A 16,368-nucleotide genomic window follows, 5' to 3' on the forward strand; every position below is an offset into this window, starting at 1 on the left:
ACTACTGTTCAAATTTCCCGTCATAAGTAGCACAACTCATTTTTGACGCACGCTAGACCAGCACAACTCAAAATTTCCCGCGAAGGCTAGCACAACTCAAACTTTAAACAACGAATTTCTATAAAAATTTCCCGATTTTTGCGAAAATGTCCCTAATGAACATTTTTTAAATATTCACAATTAACAACTTTTTACCAAATTTAAAATTGTTTTCCCAAATACAATAGTTTTTTACAAACTTTTTTTTAAATTGTTCACTTTTTTCGAAATTTCCGAAACTTTTTAAAACTTATTGAGGTTTGTCTGTCTTCGTCCAAGGTTTTCATAAACTTAACTAACCCAATAAGCTAATAAAAACGTAAAATACTCACATTTTAAGTGATATAATGCTAGTCTTCGCGGCAAACCGTGAGTTGTGCTAGTTTTTGTTTAAAAATTTTAACTGTGCTAGTCTTTGTAGGGAGCGACGAATTATAGGTATGTACATTCACACTTGCCGCCTCTAATTTGAATTATCGATATATAACTCTCGACGCATGACGGAATGTGCCGAGTCGAGTTATCGATTTGACCCTATCCCCTCCACTCCCCCCTCCAGCGAGGCTTAGACGCAAGCGAGGGACGAAGTAGATTGGAACGATGTCAGATCAGTGAGTATTTTTTTGGCTTTTAACAAATAAAATTAGCATCCCGATCTGATAAGCTTGATTAAAAACAATCTGGAAGTGTCGAAATATGATTTGGTGGCATAATTTGTGCGGCAGCTCGTCCGTAATAACCAAAATTGGGTCTCCGCGTTTGTTGTGTGCTGAGTGAAGGTTAGCGAAGTAGTCGCTTTGGGGACGATGACGTAGTTAGCATCTGTGCGTACAATACATACTTGGAGACACACAGTAGCTGATGCTAGTCCTCGTCGATCACAAACGTATGTTTATTCTGAGTTTGCATCCGTGAATGCTCAGATATTTAACGCGTGAGTGACGAGTTGCCGCGATAGCTTTTTTGCTCTTATATTCCTTCCCCTGTAGAAATCTGTAACACGATACTTCCGCTTGTCACGACTGCCCCCCCCTCCCCCCGTCCACCACCTTTCATTAATGTACCTTTGCCGTGTTCATCTGTAAAATGCATCTTTCCGGATTTTTGCGCAGTGACGATACCTTGTTGGACGAAGATCTTGGAGACGAAGAGTACGACTTGGGTAACGACGAGGAAGAAGCGCTTTTAGCCGATGACTATGAATTCGAGAGGGTGAGCGTATAAGCGGCATATTACTTTTTTGTTCGCTTAATGCCGCACATTTGTAATCTTTTTATAAATTATTATTGACAAAATCCATGATTTCTAGCGTAAGCGTACGATAAATACTATCCGATCACCTCAACTAGTTATAAGTCTATATATATATATATATATATATACACATATATTAATATACATATATTTTTCGAGCATGATTCCAATTTTCCTAACTTTGTGTCTTGTTGCGAAGTCGACTCCTTGTCGATTAGGTGCACGAAAACTAAATCACTTGTTCAATTTCGATGTAGGTTGAAATTTTGTCCCTCGTGCTGTAATTGCTGATTACATTGTTCAAACGTTATTTTTTGAGTTCAAGGTTGCATAGACCTACATGCTGATCCATGACTGGTCTGATCTGTCACAAAAACATTACTATTTTTATGAACAAACTTCAGATAATGTCGCTCTTAAAACTGGTTATTAAATAATAAAACTATAAAAAAAAAAAAAATATACAAAAAAAAATTAAAAAAAAAGAAAAAAATACATATGAAACCAGTTTACGAGTTCCAGTTGCTCAAGCCCTATCCTACAAGGTATCAGGAATTTCAACAAACCTGAAAAAGTATTCCTAAATACTGTGAGCCTTTATAACGAAATTAGTAGATCATGCGTTACCACCAAGCGTGATATGAAATAGTATTTGAGAGGAGAAAAAGATGGAATCACAGAGGAAAGAAAATTATTAAATAAGTTGTTTTGTCCAATGAAAATCAAACCAATTTTTTTTAAATCCACTTTAATTATGCTTGTTGCATATGAACTTTTTTAAAAAAAAACTTGTTACTTTACTTTAAACTTGGTGATAAGAAATTTTTTATTGATAAATTTTCTTTCCTTTGCATAAGCGTAACAAAATCTTTACTTTTAAACAGTGTTAATATATTTTATTTTCACTATAAACTTCAGTAGTTTTATAAAATTACAAAATTTTGAAATGTATTTAGATCTGGTGACCATATTTTAATTCTTTATATACAGCTGTTTTTATTTTTTGTGCAATGTACTTTGTTACATAGCTACTGGATAATATTATTGTAAATATTGCTAAATGGTTTGTTGTAACATTTGCTAGCAAATTACTCATTCATTTAATCATCCAATAATATTATGAAATAATTATTTATTCTGCTAGGTATTATATTGTTACATAGCAGTCATTTTCTTATTTTTTAATAATTTTCTTGAATTCTAACATGCAAATTGAATGTTTATAAACAAGTATGTTGTTTATTATTAAAATAAGCTCAACTATACATAATATTTTTTTATTTTAATTATTAAATTTTAAAAAGTACAACAAGTCATTTAACTATCACATTTGTAATTCCGATGCTGTATGCTTACAATTTCACTATCATAATGCATACTTTGTAAATCAGCATAGGTATTAGTGATATTCTCTTCTAGCATCTGTTTATTGTATGAAGCGATTTAGGTACATTTTTACTATTTCCAAGCAACTAGCATAACAGAGTTGTGTGATTTGCGATCTGTTTATCATTTTGTTCTATAGCAATATGAAACAAAATTGTGATTATTAATTTTTATAATTATAAAAAATCCTAATTGGAACATTTTTTTATTTTATTATAATATTAATATTAGTTTTCTAAAAATGTATGCCTGATTATAAAAATGTATGAATAGTTTTCTAAAAGATTGCCAATTTTATTGTAAATAATGCAAACAATAACTTAATTTCCATTCAAATTATTCTATTGCTATTAAAGAAGTTAAAATATTGCTACTGAACCAAATTTTAAATTAAATAAGTACTGATATTATATATCAATGCGTTAGCTTGTAATAGCCAAATGTCGATACAATAGTATTTGTGTTTTAATAATATAAAAACTTTTAATGGGGTTCATAGAAATACTTATTTAATTAAGTAAACAATTTTCTAATTTGTGATTATTTAATTTCACATTATGCAAATCTTATTATACATTGCAAATAGTTTTTTTATTAACTTGGCTACAATATTTCAAAATTAATTGTTCAAGTGTAAAAAAAATTAAAATTTAATTTTTTGTTGTATTTTGAGAAAAATGCTGTGTGGTGTTACAAATGAAGTGGGAATAATTAATGAGCTGTTTTAAAATATACTGAGTACTTATACATCAATATGTTATCGATCACTTTGCTGCATTATAGTAAAAAATATTAGTTCATGACAAAAATAAAATCCAAATAATTTTATTCTTTGGTATAAGATCAGAGTACAGGGTTTGTGTTCTTATGAACCCAGTAAATTCTAATGGTTTTATAGATTTAGAATGTAATTATAGCTATTAAGGATAACTTAAAATCGATGCCCGTATTGCATACGATATTTTCATACCAATGTTCGCAATTTAGTTACCCCAGCAGCCGTCTATAAATAAAGGAGAAGAAGAAACAGATGATGTACTGGACCTGGGAGTTACCGATGCACTTGATGATTTGGAAGCAGAAGAAGAAAATGTACAGTCCAAGAGCAAAAATGACAGGCCTCAGGAAGTTGAGTTGCACCCAAAGGAATATAAAGAGAGTGTATCTGCACATGAACAAACAAAACAAGTTGTTACTCACGAGAGTCAAGATCATCATTCAGAACACCATTCAGAAGAAGAGCCTGATATACCTGTTACTCGACCAAAAGTTGATTTACGGGAAAAACTCAGGGAGAAGTCAAATAGCCACCGAGACTCTTTTGTTAGAAATGGCCAAGGAATGGAAGATGATGATTGTGAAGAAGCCAAGGAACGAAGAAACCGATTTCAGAGCGAGAGAGTCATGATTCCACCAAAAATGAATCATGATATACCAGATTCTCTTGAAAATGTTGTAACAGCGGAACAGCATAGAACTCATTATAGAGGTCGTGATAGAAGTGAAAGAGGGGACAGAAGTGATCGATGTGATAGAGAAAGGAGTGATAGAGGTGATAGAGACCGAAGTGAAAGAGGAGATCGAGGTGATAGAGGCGATAGAGGTGATAGAGGTGACCGAAGTGAGAGAGGTGATAGAAGAAATCTCAGAGGCAGAAACGGTGGAAGATATGATTCACATCAATCTGGAAGGTACAATATTTATCTTTTTTAAAAAATATTTTTATTTTATGATGAATTATTATTATATATTAGAATAGTTTATATTACGGGGGTGCAAGACAGCGAATCGAATCGAAAAATCTCGATCTCATCTCGAGGAAAAGAACTCGGACCAAAATCTTGTCTCAGAATCGAAATCTCACTTTTTAACGATAAAATGTATTTTCAGCTCAAATCTTGTTTCTTGGCCTTTAAATACATTGATACGCTTGTTGCATATTTTGATCGGATCACAACGCGAAATACATAAATGTCAAGCGTGATAGTATCAAAAGACTTCAGGTGATTTCTGCTAAATACTTTCTCGGCATCCAATACATTTATACGGTCAACGTACAAGAATAGTACAAATATATGCAACAAAGGAGTAAAGACATAGATTATTTCCGCGAGTGGGTTTACTATTTACGATGGAATAATCAACTTTACTCTTGTATAGAATTTTATTCACGACTTAATTGTTGCCACATTGTTATACACCTATTGAGTTATCAAGGAAATAGTTCTTTATTTATTCCTTTATTTGTAAGAGTAATATATACAGAAGAATAGGAAGACACTTAAGTCTTGTTTTTCAAGTCAATAAAGTGACTATTATAGTTGAGGCATGAATAAAAATGTTTGTTTAAGTAAATTATAAGTACCATGTTTATTTCTCAAAAGTGTCATAAGAGTAGTATTTTTTCCTAATTTCTTTTGTTAAACAACTTTTATTAAAATTATGGTCCTTGTTGAGAAATGTCGCTTTGGGTCAAGATCTTGTCTCGATACGATCTCGCACACCCTTAGTTTGCATACTGAATTATGATTTAATCTATTTTTTCTTGCCCTTCAATATTATTTAAAAATTTGTTTTTCTAGATATCATCATGGACATCCTTCTTCATCATCAAATCAGCAGTCACCATTCAGAGCACCCCTACTGGAAAACCGGCCCTCATTTCAACCAGGACCATCTAATAATGTACCAATTCAACAACATCATCAAATGTATCAGCACCACAATACTCAAGTTCAACCTCAATATCACCATCCTATGCCAAATGGTCCTATGCCAGGACATCCTCACTTTGCTGATCCTCGGCTACCTATGCTACCTAACCAGTTTCAAGAGCCAATGAGACCACAGGGTCCAAGGATGAATCCTCCTAGAGTAGATTATGGGCCACGAGGTCCACCGACTGGACCTCCAGGTCACCCAGGGGCTCCAGCTCACCCTCCTGGCCCTCCAGGTATACCTGGTCATCCACCAGGTCATCCAGGTCCATCAGGACATCCTCCTGGTATGCCTGGCCCACCTAATCTATCGGGTCCACCTGGTCCTGGCCCTGCCTATAACTGCCCGCCTAATCAGCCTCCATTTGGACCAAACCAAGGAATGTTTCCGAACCACGTGATGCATATGCCTGAAAGAGGGCCGCATCCAGGCAACCAGGGCCCACCACTACCAATGATATCTGGTCAAGGAGGAAATCAAGGTCCCATGATACCTGTTAGTCAAGGAATGCCTCCAACTCCAGGCTTTGGACGACCTCCAGCTCCCAGTCAACCCGCACCTCATCAAAATCATCCGAACGCTACTCCTAGTCAACAGGTATACGAAAATAGGATACCATTTCCGGATCCGCAATTTGAAGGACATCCTCCGTTTGATGCTAGAAATTCATACAACAATCCACCAGTTAGTCAATTTAACAATAATGTACCTCAGATCACACGACCCCTCACGCAGACTACGTCGCAGCAGATTCTTATTACGAATGTTCCGGGTGTTCCAAGCATCCCTAATGTTCCAGCTCTACCAACCGGACATAAAATATTGATCAATCCTCATTTTAGAGGGAACCAGTCAAAATCCGAAGGTAAATAAGAATTTTTCGGTTTATTAATCTCTAATTTTGCTTTCTATCATTCATAATAAACTATCGCATTATTTTTAGCAAAAACCTCTCAAGATCCAGCGGACAAATTTGTTGAAGCATTGAGAAATGCTACAAGTGCTTCTTCTCGCGAAAGTCGCTCCAATAATCAGCAAGCAAAGAGCGATGTGAGTATTTTCTTTCCTTCTTTTGAATCAATTATGCATTAGAATAAAAATATATTATTATTAAAATACAATTTTTTTTATGCAGGATCCATATTCGTACTTTTCTGATGTTTGGCAAGAAACTAAAACACAGAGATCTCAAAATTCAAATTCTCGCAGATCATACTCTCCAGATAATAGTTATTCTAAAGATAGTAAATATAACAGTTACGACAATAAATATAAATCAGACAGTCAGTGGTCCCATAGGGAAAGTCATTCAGAGGTAAGTTACTTAAAATCAAATCAAATTAATTATTCAATGACAAAATAAAAAGCTGTTTGTTTTAACACAATTTTAAGAAAAACAGTAAGCAAAATATATAATATACAAAGAATTATCACGCTGTAAGTTTATTAAAATGCAGTTCACGATCTAAATATTTTATTGAGTTTAATAAAAACACGCATTTTTATTTTGTTTGTATGAATAACCACTCAATGTACCATGATTTTCAATGTTATTTTAAAAATTTGTTATTAAATAAAAATAGTGTACCTGGATAATAATTAAAAATAATGGTACAAGAACGCGAAATAGAATCCTTTTAGATATAAATTCAAGCTTGTATAATTTAATGAATCGGAATTGCGAAACAGGATCACCGAAATTCCCGTGATTCATATCGGGAAAGAGATTCATCTCCGAGGTTGCGAAATGAACAAAAGAATTATGCTTCTTCACCAAATCATGGTCATCGAAATGAAAATCATGACCATGGTACATCAAAATTGGGCTCTCAAAAGGCAGAAAATTCTAAATGTGTCAGCTCACCAAGTCGAGAATCACATGGAATATTGCAAAAAAGGCGAGTTGATGAGGTCATAGAGAGGAGTACAAAAGAATGTAGTCCAAAGCGACTAAGGCCAAGTGTAAAGCATATTCAAAGTGTTGAAAAACCAGTTGAAAAACCTGCAAAAAAGGTACATAAATAATTATATCCGCTTTCTTAATAAATTTTAATCAACTACTCTAGTTTTACAAAATTTTGGTATTCTAGGAAGAAGATATAGATCCAGAAATGAGAGAATATAGAAAGAAGATGGAGGAACAAAAACGGCTTCGAGAAAAGATCCTCAGGGAAAAGGAAAATCGTCGAAAATTGGCTGCAATGGAGAAACAAAATTTACAAACTCCAGTTGATAGTAGTGCAGGTATGAGAATATATACAAAATTTAAAAAATATAGAAATTTAAAGGAAAAAAAATCTTTTACTAAACAAAAATATTATTATTTGCAGAAAATCCAAAGCAGGAAACGCCACTTGCTACGATTGTAAAGGAAAATACTAAAGGGAAAATTAGTCTTGCAAGTGTTAGAGGACGTGGCAGACTAATAAATATGCAGTCTACAGAGGTATAGCAAAAAGTATCTCTTACTTCTCTAACTTCTGTAGATCTGCAAATTGGGTTCCATTGCTGGGAACCCAAAAGTTTTTACTAGTTGAATTTTGTTTTAAATGACTAAAATTAGTCATTATATTCAACATTTTTAAAGGAATTTTATAAAGTTTATATTTTCTTGTATATTTTGCAAAATTTACGCTATATATTCTAATAGATTTATAAATAGAGCTTTATTAATTAGAATTTATTTTACCTAGCGTATATTTTCACTGCCATTTTATCCTTTGAAAAAAGTGTTTTTGTACACTGAGTGTGATCCTGTTTTTAACTGAAAAACAAAGTGATTGTTATACATTTGCGATTGTTCCTTAAATTCCTACTCCCGTACCTACGAATGAAATATAACTTTAAAGTTATGACGCGCATTTTTGCACCAAGTTGATTTTAATTGTATATTTTTTATTTATTTGAATAAAACTTGTGTTTTTAAATAAATTTTGTTTCCCCCTTTTTTCCTTTAGGCAATTATTTATTTAAAATACTCGACGTAAATAGTTATAATTGTACTCATGAATTTGGCATAAGTTTTTATTATTTAGATTGTATTAGAAGTTTTTTTGTGTATTTGTGTATTTGGTATTGGTGAATTTAGGCCATGTTATTCAATGATTACACCATGTATATAAAATCAGAATTAGTTGAATTATATTAGTAATTGAATTGGATTAGTACTGGGAAAGTGTTTATCGTGTATTTTAAATACACACTTAATACCTTCATATATTTAGGTAAAAACGCAATATATTTTCTTGGCTATTTGTTGTTTGATTTTTTCAAATATGAATTCAGCTAATTCTGTTTCGAATCCTTATTTTCTTTTCTAGGAAAAAATATATACGAATATTATTCCATTTGTTATAGGAAAAAGTACCTGCTGTGCGGGTGGTCAGAGCATTGCCAGCTAAACAGCCAAAACTCATCGACGACGATGATGACGATGATGGAGGCAAGAGGGAACTTTTATCGCGAATTGTTCTGAATAAAACGAAAAACGCTCAGAAGTCTGTGCTTCAAAAAAGTAGCAGCGCACAAAATTCTCAGAAAGCTTCAATGGTTCAGGCAGCAACTGCCAATCGTCAACTCGGTCAAATAAGACAGTTACTTACTAATTCCCAGAGAATCGTCGTTCAAAGCACGCAACAACATAAGCAGATTGGTTCCCAAGAACAACAGCAGCAACAGCAATGTCAGAGGATCGTAGTACACAAGGTACCAGTGCAAGAAGTCAAGAAGATTGTTAAATCTAACATCGTCAAAGTCGATAATCTGGCCGCCAGTACCACTGAAGCGCAGATACGTCGTATGTGCCAAGGAATCGGCAGTATCGAGGTGACTATCTTTACATAAAAAAATGAACTTGTATCGCAACATTATAATCGTTAGAAACGATATATGCGCACTTTCATGTCGAGTTGCTTTATTGTATCTATTGCATCCGCTTTACGCTACTCATTTAGTACTACAGGGTTCTTGTGAATCTACAAATGCAAAAGCGTAGAATTGAGCTTTTCAGTATTTTCTTTGCTTGTTTTTTACAAAAAGCGATCGCTTCATTGCGTTGTTATTCATTGAATTTCATCAATACATCAAAAATCTTTTGTAGACAATGATTTACTTCTCTATTTTATTGTTAATATTAAAAATAAAGATAAAAATATTTGTCGAGTCAATTAAACTAGAAGTTACCATTTACAAACAACTAAGTCATGCTTTTATACCAAGTTTGTGAAGCTTGAAATTTGTTTAAATAATAATTCATGTGAAAATTCCATGTTTGAATTTATTTTTATAAGATTATTTGAACCTTTGCAACATTTTTTAAATAATTTATCAGCATGATTGTTTATTGGTGTATAGTCTTGAATGTTTTTACATCTAATTAATTTCGTGTAATAATACTTTATCAAGTCTAAAATGCTCAAAGCATGTATTAATTTTATGCCAAAATATTTTGTATGCTATCTATAGAGATATGTTAATTTTGTTTTAACAGTAGTTGCATGTTTAAATGTGTGTGTGAGTGTGTGTGTGCGCGCGTATATATATATATATATATATATATATATATATATATATATATATATATATATATATATATATATATAAAATATTAATAGCATTTGATTTGTTCTTTGTGGTTATTATTAATAGTGATTGCATTTTATAGCTTATTTAATTATTGATAGACACTTTTTACTGTTCATTGTAGTGATTGTACTATGCATGCATAATTTTTACTTTTCTACTTTCTTGATTGTACATGTTTTTCAAAGAAAAAAAAACGATTATTATCTCATACATATTTTTATTTGCGAATACATGTAAATTTTACTATTGCCGATTATCTTATTGTAATTGAAGATATTAAAAAAAAATCTTTCCACAAGTTTGTTTAAATTGAATTTTGGGTTGCACAAAAATTCTCGGCGATATGCAATAATATCGTAGGATCAATGTAACTCATCAAAAAATATCTTACTATCTTGATATTTATTGCTTTATATGCAGCTTACTATACGCGTTTTATCTAATGCCTGCGGAACAATTAAAAATTGCTGTTTGTAGACATTGAAGTTTCGATTTTGTACATATAATCTGTTAATATTTAACTGACCATTTCATTTGTAGATTGTTTCTAATTTTATATGCATTAAATGAGTTTGAATAAACGAGTGATGGAGTCAAGTGGTAATATGTGTTTTTTGTCTGTTGTTCATGTTGTAGAGTATAAAAATGGGCGATGGTAATGCCACGATCGTCTTTAAGACACAGTCCGCTGCGATGGTCTTTCACAAAAAGTATCAGCGTAAAATGCTGGATCTATCGCTCATCAAAGTTCAGCTGGTACCTCAAACTGCAGCTGCCAAAGTATCAACGGCGCTTGTCAAGAATATAACAAAGGATTAAAAAAAAATTGAGCCCCAAATGTAATGTGAAAAACATTAGTGGTGAATGAGCTGACAAATAAAGTGTAATTAGTTCTGTTAAGGATAAACACAATTTCCTTAAAATATATTTAAGTATGTTTGTATATATTATTACATAACAATTGCTATTATTAATTTAAGCATGTGCTAAAAAGGCACTAGTAATACTTTTTTCGTTCAAGAGAAAATACGTAAAATAAATAATTATATATATATATATTGTAATGATCTGTAAAATAAAAAACAAAACGAGCTGTAACGCGGCTGTTGTAAAAATTCACAAATTATGGCATGTGCAATTTTCATATGCCTTATAAACCTAGCATAGGATTCTTTCATACATGAATGCAACTGTATGTGAATTATTGTAATACAATGTACATTCTTTTTTTATAATTTATCATTTTATTTTAAAAAATGACTATAATAAAAAATTAACTGAGAATATATTTGACTGCCTGATTAATGTATCCTAAGCACTCCAATTACCAAGATAATTTCTAATTAAAAAATCTTTTTTTTTTTAGTAATTATTACTATTCATTTTTTGCGTAAATTATTATTTGCATATTGTTAAGATCCCTTCCTATGAATCTGTCATACAAATATATGAGTCATTCTACGAAAAGTCGGAACTTTATGGTTGAAAAATCGAGCTCTTGCAATTTTGAGGGCACGCGAATCAGACCAAGTTTTTTACATGCGTTTCTGACATACAGAATGTAAAAAACATGGCTGGTAGCACCTCCGAACCCTATGCCAACAAAAAGTTACGCGCCATTTATACTAATTGCCAAAACATAGCCTTTATTGCGCCCTGGGTAATTTATTACCTGGTCGAGCGAGCGTTAAGTACTTTTACCGGCAGGAATAGACAGCTTAACCCGAGATCTTGAATTTAAAAAAAATCGTTGAAAACAACCATCTCTATCAAAAGTTGCAAGCAATTTAAAATAGGGTAAAAATCGTCGATAATGCGAAAATCTGACAAAAAGTAAATATTCTGGCTTTTCAGGCATTTATAGCAGTAAATTACCCGGGACGCAATAAAGGCTATTTTTGGTAATTAGTAATTGGCCTGTAACTTTTTGTTAGCATACGGTTTGAAGGTGCGACGTAAAGTGTCCGATTTCTCGTAGAATAGCTTATATACAAACTTTGTAAAATGATAGATAATTACATTACGGGGAAACTATATCGTCGCTCTTATAACGAAAACTAGTACATTTGAATTTCTCTACCAAGAGTCGTACGTTTAAGATTCGCCGCAAAGACTAGCACATTTCGTACTTTTGCGTCGGAGGATACAGAACATTTGGCACGTTAGCGTGGATTTTCTCGTACATTTTCAACTAGGCTTTCCAACATCATAAAGAATTCCAAAATCCATCAAAATTTTGAAAATTATCAAATTTTAAAATTTTAAAACTTCCAATTTTTAAGTTTAAAATTTTTATTAAAATTTTGTATTTTTCTACGATGCTGGAAAGCCAAATGTACTAGTTTCCGCGGCGGGAGTGTTAGTCTTCAACGCGAGAAATGCGAAAGTACCAGACTTCGCTGTGAGAAATGCAAATGTATACTATAGTCTTTATTATTTGTTATAAGATCATTAGTTTGTTTGTCGTCTGCTGTGTTGTGGCGCGATATCAAGATTTAGATAGACTTTCGGACCTCTTCGAAAATTAGAAAATGACCACAGATTTCGTTTAATTTAAACATATTTTTATTTAGACTAAAAGTGAAAATAAACATTATTGTTTACAAAAAGTAACAGAACTCTAGCACACTTCAACATTTTTACACTCTTGCATTCTTAACAGGATGATTCACTCGTTCACTGGTTGAGGCAACGTTTTTCAAATGCACGGCGTGAGATACTCATAATTTTAATTAATATTATAAAAAGTACGTCACTTTTTATTTGTATCTTTATTCAACTATCTCGATTTGGCTGTAACCAATTCATAAAATATGTAGAGCTTATCGACAGAAATGATAAATTTTAAATTTGAATTTTTTCAAGCCGTAGTATTTTGAAGACCATTGAACACTGGTACGCATTAGTTTATATGACAGATTCAAAATGCAATGCGTTTTGTGCTAATATTATGGCCAACTTGTTCGTTATGTTTGTTTTTACGTAATTAATAAAAGTAATCACGCATCTACCATTGTGTCAAAAGGATGTAAAAAAAGATTGTTTGAACACAAGGTAAAGTAGCATTTTTACGTACTTGCATTAACAATGCTGCCGTTAAACTTGTACAATGTTAACTCTTTAACTTGATGCTGGCACAAACATTAGCATCCTTTAGTCAAGTAGAATAAGATACCTTATGGTAACTTTTATAACCGCATTACAAAAGATTTCCTGCATATTCATTGCATTACTCTGCTTTATTCAATAAGAAGAAAGGAGTTTTTTATTTACAAAACCAATCGATTCAAAGGAAAAACTCGTGCAAGGGAAAAACTCGAAAGGGATTTACTCAATTATAAAAATCTAGAGGATGCTAATGTCCATGGTAAACCAAATATTCGCTTGGCCCTGGCTGATATATCCGGTGTGTGTTGTTCGCGTTGAAATGGCGACGACGGCGACTTTTGTTAAATGTCAGTCTTTGAGCACACTATAGAAACACGGCTCGCTTACATCATACCGCCCATGCCACCCATTCCTCCCATGCCACCCATTCCACCCATACCACCACCTGGCATTGGTGGGTCCTCCTTTGGCAGCTCAGTAACCACTGCTTCGGCGGTCGTCAAGAGCGAGGCGACTCCAGCGGCATCGGTGAGAGCTGTGCGGACGACTTTAGTCGGGTCGATGATACCCTTCTCGATCATATCTACGTACTCGTTGTTCATAGCGTCATACCCAAGTTTGCCTTCAGAGACCTTGGCGACAACGACACTGCCATCAACCCCAGCGTTCTGGGCAATTTGCAGGCATGGCATGCGAAGAGCATTAGCTACGATGTTGATACCAGTCTTCTGATCTTCATTTGCTGGATGCAGAGATTTCAGGGATGGAGCACACCTCAAGAGAGCAGTACCACCTGATAAAATACAAAAATTCATATTCAATAATGTTTTATCAATTATTTATCAATTATTCAATACAATTCGAGATGTTACCTCCGGGAACAATGCCCTCTTCAACGGCAGCGCGAGTAGCATTGAGGGCATCGTGGACTCGGTCTTTCTTCTCGTTCACTTCGACCTCGCTGCTTCCTCCTACTCTGAGAACTGCTACCCCAGATGCAAGCCTAGCCAATCGTTCTTGCAATTTCTCCTTTTCATAATCTGATGTCGTATTTTCGATCTGATCTCTGAGTTGGTCGGCTCTTCTGTCGATATCGGTCTTCTTTCCTTTGCCTTTCAGAAGCAATGTGTCGTCTTTCGTGATAAGCACTTCTCCAACTTGTCCCAAATCACTAGGCTGTAACAAAAGGATTAGATTCAATTTCAATTATTACACTATATTTAATGTACATGCAGACATGTCGAATATTGTCATACCTGGACGTCTTCGATTTTGATCAAGTTAGCGTCATCTCCGAAAACAATACCGCCAGTAGCGATTGCCATATCTTGCAGGGTAGCTTTCCTGTTGTCACCAAAACCTGGTGCCTTCACAGCGGCTACTTGCAATCCAATCTTCAAACGGTTCACAACCAAGGTTGAAAGAGCTTCACCATCAATGTCCTCGGCAACAATGACAAGTGGTTTACGTTGGGAGTTGGCGAGCTCCAAAGCAGGGATGATGCTCTGAACAGATGAAATCTTTTTCTCACTGAACAAGATCAGAGCATCCTGGAATTCTACTTTAGCTCCCTTGGAAGAGTTGATGAAGTAAGGCGAGATGTATCCACGGTCAAACTTCATACCCTCGATAACTTCCAATTCATCGATCAAAGTCTTGCCATCTTTAACAGTGATGACTCCCTCCTTTCCAACTTTCTTCATTGCATCAGAAATAAGGTTGCCAATAGCAGTGTCGCCATTAGCAGAAATAGTTGCGACCTGTGCAATTTCTTCCGGTGTAGTAACAGGTTTGCTCAAAGCCTTGAGCTCTTCCTTGACTTTGTCAACAGCCATCATTACACCTATTTAAAAAGTTATTAAAAACAAAATGTCATTTTCACTTAAGTGATGAACTTTTAAATTTATTTTGACTGACTCATGCCAAATACATACCACGCCTAATCTCAACAGGATTGGCACCCTTGCTGATCTTTTCAAAGCCTTCCTTGGCGATGGCTCTGGCCAGAACAGTGGCAGTGGTTGTTCCATCTCCAGCTTCTTCGTTGGTGTTGTTGGCAACATCTTGCACCAATTTTGCTCCAATGTTCTGGAACTTGTCCTTCAGTTCCACACCCTTGGCTACAGTAACACCATCCTTGGTGATCTTTGGGCTACCCCAGCTCTGCTCCAAAATGACATTGCGTCCCTTGGGGCCCATAGTGACAGCAACCGCATCAGCCAATACATCTACTCCTTGGAGCATGAGTGCCCGCACTTCAGCTCCAAAGCGAACGTCTTTGGCATAGCTGCGTGACTGAAGCTGCATCTGACGCAGAGCAGCGCTGCGGAGAACTGTTGGTAGTCTGAACATCTGAAATTATTAGGATACAACGTGAGAGAACGAATGAAATTTGTAGAAAATTAGTGGCTAGGCTTATTTTCAAGAACTCGCGTTAATGTTCACCAAGATAAACGAGAAATATTAATATAGTTTACATAATCAAGTCTTGCAATTTTGCCCCACGTACGACGATAAAACGCCGTTCAAATATCGTTTTAATAAACAAGAATGACAGATCGCAAAAATGTCATTAGTTGAGGTTGCAAGTAGTTGAGAAAAATGTGCGCGAATTATAGAGAAATATCGAGAAAAAATACGAGAGGAAGGTGCTCGTCGCTGACCCGCTGGCAGCTCGATGCCGGTGGCGAGCCGCGAGCACGAAGCGCGGTTATGTAAAGCGCGCACCGCGTGGCGAGATGTACGTCGTCGCGCGAGCTCGATTTCCGAACCTTTTTCTCAAAAGTCCTGTGGGGCAGAAGAACCGGGACGACAAGGAGGAGAATTATAATCTTGGGTTCTGCAAGGGCGAGAAAAAAAACAACAAACGAACGGTTCGGGAATCGAACGCTGGCATGCGGGTTTGCCCTGGTTTGACCGCGAGAACTTGCGCCTCAAAGCCAAGTCGAACGATGATAAGGGAAAAATCCAAGCACCGGCTCGTGTGGGTTGATAGAAAAATCGGTACTAGTCAAGGGTCAAAATGAGCTTGGTTGATCCTACCTTGATTGCCGAGCTTTCGAGACACTGCCTGAGCCGAGTAGCCTGAAAAATCCTCGGTGTGTGTGCGCGAGTTGCACGTCGAGCGCGAGCGGAATGAGAGGAGACGAAAAGCGGCGACGGCGACCAGCGAGAGAAGTATACGCAGGAGAGCGAGCGAGACGATATCACATGGATGGGGCGCGTTTCTCTCTCTCTCTCTCTCTCTCTCTCCTTCCCCTCTTTCTCTGTATGCGCGCG

At 35.1% G+C, this 16,368-nt stretch overlaps 2 protein-coding genes across 4 annotated transcripts; one reads left to right on the top strand and one right to left on the bottom strand.

Annotated features, from left to right (window-relative positions):
* The first annotated feature begins 551 nt into the window (after window positions 1-551).
* On the top strand, window positions 552-11,269 carry LOC100114755 (RNA-binding protein 33). Of its 2 annotated transcripts, XM_008215650.4 has the most exons (12): window positions 552-650; window positions 1,152-1,251; window positions 3,667-4,370; window positions 5,262-5,994; window positions 6,112-6,262; window positions 6,341-6,447; window positions 6,533-6,712; window positions 7,087-7,410; window positions 7,488-7,641; window positions 7,728-7,843; window positions 8,755-9,222; window positions 10,618-11,269. In XM_008215650.4, the coding sequence occupies exons 1-12, from the start codon at window positions 640-642 to the stop codon at window positions 10,798-10,800; spliced, it is 3,231 nt and encodes a 1,076-aa protein (XP_008213872.1). In that variant the 5' UTR covers window positions 552-639; the 3' UTR covers window positions 10,801-11,269. The 2 variants fall into 2 exon arrangements, with proteins under 2 accessions (XP_008213872.1, XP_001599677.2); XM_001599627.6 differs by having other exon boundaries at window positions 5,262-6,262.
* A 1,254-nt stretch (window positions 11,270-12,523) lies between these two features.
* On the bottom strand, window positions 12,524-16,294 carry LOC100114031 (heat shock protein 60A). 2 transcript variants are annotated; one of them, XM_003427885.5, is made up of 5 exons: window positions 16,132-16,294; window positions 15,024-15,441; window positions 14,346-14,932; window positions 13,962-14,265; window positions 12,524-13,882 (listed from the first exon to the last, which is right to left on the bottom strand). In XM_003427885.5, the coding sequence occupies exons 2-5, from the start codon at window positions 15,439-15,441 to the stop codon at window positions 13,473-13,475; spliced, it is 1,719 nt and encodes a 572-aa protein (XP_003427933.1). In that variant the 5' UTR covers window positions 16,132-16,294; the 3' UTR covers window positions 12,524-13,472. The 2 variants fall into 2 exon arrangements, with proteins under 2 accessions (XP_003427933.1, XP_001600045.1); XM_001599995.6 differs by lacking the exon at window positions 16,132-16,294 and adding an exon at window positions 15,861-15,992.
* Window positions 16,295-16,368: the final 74 nt, after the last annotated feature.

This window comes from Nasonia vitripennis, chromosome 1 (assembly GCF_009193385.2).
Source record: "Nasonia vitripennis strain AsymCx chromosome 1, Nvit_psr_1.1, whole genome shotgun sequence".
NCBI lineage: Eukaryota > Metazoa > Arthropoda > Insecta > Hymenoptera > Pteromalidae > Nasonia > Nasonia vitripennis.

Bases quoted from the DNA above. Each gene is read 5' to 3' on its own strand.
- LOC100114755 (XM_001599627.6), top strand. The intron at 1,252-3,666 runs GTGAGCGTATAA...TTCGCAATTTAG, and splicing joins ATGACTATGAATTCGAGAGG to TTACCCCAGCAGCCGTCTAT. The intron at 6,263-6,340 runs GTAAATAAGAAT...CATTATTTTTAG, and splicing joins GAACCAGTCAAAATCCGAAG to CAAAAACCTCTCAAGATCCA.
- LOC100114031 (XM_003427885.5), bottom strand. From the start codon at position 15,441: ATGTTCAGACTACCAACAGTTCTCCGCAGCGCTGCTCTGCGTCAGATG. The intron at 14,933-15,023 runs GTATGTATTTGG...CTTTTTAAATAG, and splicing joins TCCTGTTGAGATTAGGCGTG to GTGTAATGATGGCTGTTGAC. The intron at 13,883-13,961 runs GTAACATCTCGA...GTATTTTATCAG, and splicing joins AGAGGGCATTGTTCCCGGAG to GTGGTACTGCTCTCTTGAGG.